At 41.0% G+C, this 6,429-nt stretch overlaps 1 protein-coding gene across 1 annotated transcript; it reads right to left on the bottom strand.

Moving 5' to 3' along the window:
- Window positions 1-1,843: 1,843 nt before the first annotated feature.
- Window positions 1,844-6,187, bottom strand: foxi2 (forkhead box I2). The gene is made up of 2 exons (XM_056392748.1): window positions 4,688-6,187; window positions 1,844-3,711 (listed from the first exon to the last, which is right to left on the bottom strand). The coding sequence occupies exons 1-2, from the start codon at window positions 5,292-5,294 to the stop codon at window positions 3,119-3,121; spliced, it is 1,200 nt and encodes a 399-aa protein (XP_056248723.1). The 5' UTR covers window positions 5,295-6,187; the 3' UTR covers window positions 1,844-3,118.
- Window positions 6,188-6,429: the final 242 nt, after the last annotated feature.

The following is a 6,429-nucleotide window of genomic DNA, read 5'->3' on the forward strand; positions in this document are numbered from 1 at the left end:
TCACACATTGTTTACCAGTTATTGAGTTTGCGTTCGCTCCCATAATTATTCACTTTTTTTTTTTTTTTAATTCCCCCGAGGGACAAATCCGAGATGCTGGGAAAGCGCTATCATATCAGTTTCACAGCATAACACTTAAGTACCTTGAACACATGCCTGGTGTGAATCATACACAGTGAAAACTAAATAAATGGTCAAATCATTGTCCCTAATCTGCACAATGGGTGGCAAATATTTGCAGAGGGAATTTCTTGGTGCGTCGTTTCTTAACAGGAACAAAGCAAGATGGCCTCCTCTTAATTTGGGGCAAACACTGCCGGAGAATGGAGACAAAAGAGATGCTTAAACCCAGTCGGTCTAAGGGGGATATCTTCAGAGAGTCCCTAATTGATACATGCGGATTGGCGTGAAGGACCGTGGACAATAGCTCTATTGTTTCACTGGTTTCTGAATCAAGACGTCTGTCAACTGCGGTGTCTTTGCAGGGAGCTTGGCTCGCCTCCAAACTTGAACTTTCTCTCTTGATTTTGCCGAAGCTTTTCCCGTCAGATTTCCTGCGTCTGCGTCACCGGAGGACATGTTGGAGGACGCGAGGTGTGACACGGGAGCAGGCGGTTTCCATTCACTGCTGATAAACTCACATTTAAGAGTATCCTCTAAGGAAGGGACTGAGACGTGATTTGAACCATGTACCAGATTTGAAGATGTAATCTGTAGAGTTTTAAAATTCTTTTTAAATAAAACACACACACACACACACACACACACACACACACACACACACAGAATATCAGAACAGTAAACAGAATATTGATAAATAGAATTATATCAGATTTTAAGGTAACACGGATCCTAAAAACTGGATTTTGCTTGAATGAAAACTTCCCTTTAAACCCAAATAAATATTATGAATTATATTTATATCTTTATTCTCCAAGCATGTTGAATTATAAACTTCTTTGTAGAAGAAAAATCTAAATTTTGCAGATTAAACTGACGTGTCGCCTGTGCACTAAAAGACTCCTTGATTAAGGATGCAATACATTTTAAAGTATTACAACAATTTAACACTGTCCCCATTTTGACTATAAATTATACCAAATTACATGTTTCCCTCTGGAAAACTTCCAAGGAAATTATAGAGAAACTACCAACCTTCAAAATAAAGCATTTATTCATGTTTACAACATTTTTTGTGGCATCTTTTTTTTTTTTGACCTGCTTAGATTCATAAGAGGGTATTAGTGCCGACAGATGAGGTTTGAGTTTTGGGGGTCAGCCAGTGTAGCTGGGCAACGGTCCCACTTCCCAGCAACAGAAAACAAAATTAAACAAACTGCAAAAGACGATTTGCATGTTTTTCAGCAACACGATTGTCTACTGAGAGCAGCGTTACTCCTCAGCACTGATCTCTGGTCTGACAGGAAGAGAAGCTCACTCCGTGGAGTAAAGGAGACAGGTAGATTAATTCTGTTTTAGTTGGACGTGAACTTGAATCACTAAAGTGAAAAGTAAATTTGGCACCATGCAACCGAGGAAATACTGATTCAAATCTTCGTGCTTTAATTCTGCAGCCAGGGTTTTATAGTCCGATACGACGGGTTAAAAAATCACATGAACTGAAGGTTGTGAACGAGCTGCGTCTGGAGTTTAACCTCCAGAAACACAACTGAACACTGCGCGGATGCTTCTGTTGTTTTTATGGAACTGGCAAGAGGCTGCATTGAGATGAAATGGAGTGGAAGTAATTAAATACGAGATTAAAGTCAATCTGCATTCAAATTATAATGAAGAACCAAATACACTGATGCCCTATTTGAAAATGATGCATGACAATACAATAGAGACCACATGATATTTATTTATAATCACAGTTGAAAACTGCCTGTAAGCTGTATGTACGGTATAAAGATAAAAAAAAAAAAGACAATAATAGATACAAAAGCCATTCAATGATTGTCACGTTGAATCCTGAGAGAGACCATGACACAGCATATAGTTTTAATATATATTTAGGACATCTGGGTTTTTGTAGTGATACTGTTCTCGGCACATTTCGTAAGCTAATATCATTCACTTCTGCTTTAATCAAACTATGTTCAGACAATAGTAGAAAAAAATGCCTATTAGCATAAATAGCATAAATAGTCTCAAACTATCTTTATAATTTACAAAAATACACATTTATAAAGTATTTACATGAGCCTTAGTGCTGTGGTTTCAGTCGACATGGAGGATATAAAAATAAGGCAAGCCCTGTTTCGGATCATATATTTGTGTTAAATCAATTATTGCTGCATTTGGAAAAAAAACAAAAGAAAGAAACTGTGTGAATATGCAGGTGAACCCGTTACAGCAGGGCACGCTCGTCTCGTGTGGTTGTTGTTCTGAGGTAATGGCGGTCTCACAAAGGCAACTTTGGCAGATTGGAGTTGATTATGAATGAACAGTTTCAACAACATGTGTAAATCAACTGGGAGAATTTAGCTGCTCCAAAAGGAATACGGGCTGGATTTGGCATAAGTGGCAAGATATCAAATGTACATTTACATCTTAAACATGACAAAAGTAGTTGTGACAATAAGACTTGGGAAAGTTTCTGTTGAAACTGTCAGAAAAAAGTAAAAAAAAAATAGACATTTAAAATATTTTTAAAAAGTACAAGTTTTCAGTGGTTGTCTTACTTTGCAAATATATTTTTAGCATTAAGAGCAAAGTAGGAGCTTTAATATAGAAATAATAAAGAAGTAAAAAAAGATAAGTGCTAATTTTTTGTTTGACTTTCCGTCTGCTGTTTCCACAGTTTGAGTGCTTGTCAAGTCAAGTCAATTTTTATTTATACAGCGCCGAATCACAACAGCAGTTATCTCAGGGCACTTGTCAAGTTAAATCAAGCGTAGCTAAAATACTTTATGTTCTCTGATCTCTCCTGTGAGCCGATCGCTGAGGGGAGTGTTGCGTTCATGATGAAGAGAAGCCGCGACCTCGAGGACCTGCACTCTGGCCTCGCTGCTGAAATGCACGTATCGTATGTGTGCGTGTGTGTGGTTTCTTTTTCAGGGGGGATTCACGAAGCAGGAAGTCCCTAAAAGAGTGTGAGGTTGTGGTGCAGCAGCTCCTATAGCTCGGTCCCCTCCCGGGGGTAAATCAGGCTGTTGACACTGAAGCTGTTGTAGAAGTGGCTGTTGAACTGTCCGCTCTGCCCGCTGCCAAACGTGTTGTAGTACACTCCACGGTTGAAATGCAAACCCTCGCTGTGCTCTGACACCCCTGTGTCCTGTCCACCGGCGTTGGGGTGGTACGGGCTCAGGGCCGTAATGTTCCTATTTGACAGTTCGTTCACCAGTCCCAGGGACCCCTGCCGGCTGGGGCCCCCCGAGCTGAGTGTTGACATGCTGCTGTAAAAGTTATTAAAACAAGGAGCGGACGAGGCCAGTCCAGGCGGTGATGATGAAGACGAGCTCTTGTGGTTCTCGTTCATCGCCTCCATCTCCGGAGAGGACGGTCCCAGGAGCTGAGGACTGTCCGAGGGCTTCAGGGACGCCGCCACCGCCGCCCTGCCGTCCTCGACTTTTGTGGCCCCAACTGCCGCCGCCGCCGCCGCTCCACCTGCGCTGCTCGGATCTGACCGTCTTTTCCTTTTCCTGCGGAAGTTTCCGTTGTCAAACATCTTTTCACAGTTTGGGTCCAACGTCCAGTAGTTTCCTTTTCCTGTGATTGAAGATGAGACACATGACACATTGAAAATCAAATATTTGAATGTTGCTTCACCTGATGGATATTTTGGGGCCTGTTATATAGAAGTTATATTGTCAAAATAAAATAAATTATTTTCAAATATTTTTTACCTATTTTCTGCCTTTTTGTGACAAAATATGTCTCTACAAATAAATAAATAAATAAAACAATTTCTCTCTGTTATAACAAACTTCTGTCCCATGTTTTCAAATCTAAATCTACAAAGTTTTTACCATTTATCTCATATTTCAGTCTTTTTCCTGGAGGCTCATTTTGAACATTATATTCTTTTATTATTGGATTCTCTGGAGGTTGAAGGAACAGTAATAATAAATAACACCTTTTTGAACTAATAATTAAACAATTAAAAACAATATTCAAATCATGTTTAAGTACAATGGATGTATTATTTTGTAGAAATAGAATGGTGTAAAATTCAAGGTTTATTTATGGGAAATTAAAATATATATTTCAATAACACCTTGTTATTTTATTCTGCTGTTTTAAATATTTTTAAAATAATTTTATGTTTTTGAATTGATAGGAATTTCTCTGTTTCAATCTTTTATCACTCTTTTTTTATTTTTTTATTTTTAGTTGGCTTATCTACCTGTCTCAAATTTTAACCACTTGTTGTTGATTATAAATTATAAATAAATTACCACACAGCATCAATTAATGTCAGGACTTTTAGAGAATGATTATTATTTTGAGTCAGGTGTTGGTAAGACTTATTTGACCAATCACTGGAAGTTTGAGGCTCTATGAAAAATAATTAAGTGTAATAATAAATAATTTTTTTTTTCTTTTGAAGACAGAAAGTCAGTTTAATTCATGCTCAATTAATTTCACGTCTATTTCAGCCTCACTAAGACTTCCAGGTGACTAGACTGAACCCGAACGCCACGTATTATTTTTAATAACATTTCCCCTGGTGCGTTCACGGTACCTGGATCGTCCTCGTCCCTCGGCACTTTCTTGAAGCAGTCGTTCAGAGACAGGTTGTGCCGGATCGAGTTCTGCCAGCCGGCTTTGCTCTTCTTATAAAACGGGAAGTTGTCGGCGACGTACTGGTAAATCTGGCTCAGGGTCAGCTTCTTCTCGTGCGCGTTCTGGATGGCCATGGCTATGAGCGCGGAGTAGGAGTAAGGCGGCCGGACCAGCTTCAGCAGCTCCTCCTGACTGGCGATGGACAGCCAGCCCAGGTCGGGCCCACCGAATCCAGGTGAGTTTGTTATGAACTGCCGCTGCGAGCCGTAGGAGGGCGGGATGAACGACGCCGGGTTGTTGCCGTGCAAGTAAGACGCGGAGGAGTTGACGCCCGGCCCGTTGAGCCACAGGTACGGGTTTGGAGACGATGCGTACTCCCCGAGGCCGTAGCCGGCGGGTCTCTGCGCGCCCTGGAGGCTCTGCTGGTGGTACATGCTGCTGAAGTTGTCGCAGTAGACAGCGGCCATGTCCGGGGCCTCCTGGGCGCCTTTGGGTGGGAGAGAGCCGACGGTAGGGGAGGTGTGGTGCTGGTGCTGGTGATGGGACTGGGGGTCGATGGAGTTCATCACTCCCCGCGGGAAATCCCAAAGGAAATGCTGAAGCGGTTCAGGTGTCCTCTCCTGGTGGTGAGCAGGTAGCAGCAACAAGTGTCGGGGAGGACGGTGGAGTTTGGGGAGTTTTAATAGTATAAACCCTTGACAGTGGCCACATCCAGGCACCGGATAATTCCCAACAGCCAATAGACACACACGGAGGAACAGGGGGTGTGGTCATGTTCTCGCTCATTCAGCAGAGACTGGGTCAGTGGTTCCCAAATGTTTCCCCTGTCAAAACCTCCTGGAGAGACACAACAGACTCCTGCTGGGCGCGGGTTTTCTCAGAGGGAACGAGGCTGTGATCACGAACAACACACCTGACTCCGGCTGCAATAACAACAATAATAATCAATAATATAAACACTGCTTTCCTGTGTTTAGTTATTTCTGCTAATCTGATGAAAAGACACTGAAATCACAAGTGTGATTTAAGCTTATTACATCATGTAGAATTAGACTGTAGCTGTTAATGATGATAAATCAAAAATGTGTCACATAATTTGATCTGATATAATTCATGGAATATACAATGATCCTTAAACTTTTTTTGGGGGGGAAGTTGAACATAGTGAGATCTGGAAAATATTTTATTTTGGGTGATGAGAATCAGATACTGTCATGTTTATCCTATCATTTACTTTTTATATACTTTTCCCACCTCAGTAACAAACTTTTCATAAAGGTAAAAACTTGTTTCCAAAATAGTGTTTCCTTTTCTTTCTCTTTTTTCCTCATTCAAATTCATCTCTGTAGCTAAAATGAATAAATAAATGAATAAATATAAGAATGAAATGCCAAACACACATAACAAACCCAATGAGTCTCATTAAAGAAGTTTTTGTTATTTGTATTCTTTGGTCACATTGTGAAACTGCTTCCTCACACTGACTGAACTTGTCCAAACCTTGTGAGACAGAAAGACTTTTACACTGAGGGATGAGTTGCTGTTTCAGTCGGCGCATATTTAACTGATCACCATGTAAAGTGTGTAAATTATAAACCTTTCATTCGCTTTATATCAATGGGTCCCTGGGCTCCAGTGAACCCGGTCTCCAGGACTGTGAACCCGGTCTCCAGGACTGTGAACCCGGTCTCCAGGACTGTG

The sequence above is a fragment of the Seriola aureovittata genome, chromosome 13 (genome assembly GCF_021018895.1).
Source record: "Seriola aureovittata isolate HTS-2021-v1 ecotype China chromosome 13, ASM2101889v1, whole genome shotgun sequence".
NCBI lineage: Eukaryota > Metazoa > Chordata > Actinopteri > Carangiformes > Carangidae > Seriola > Seriola aureovittata.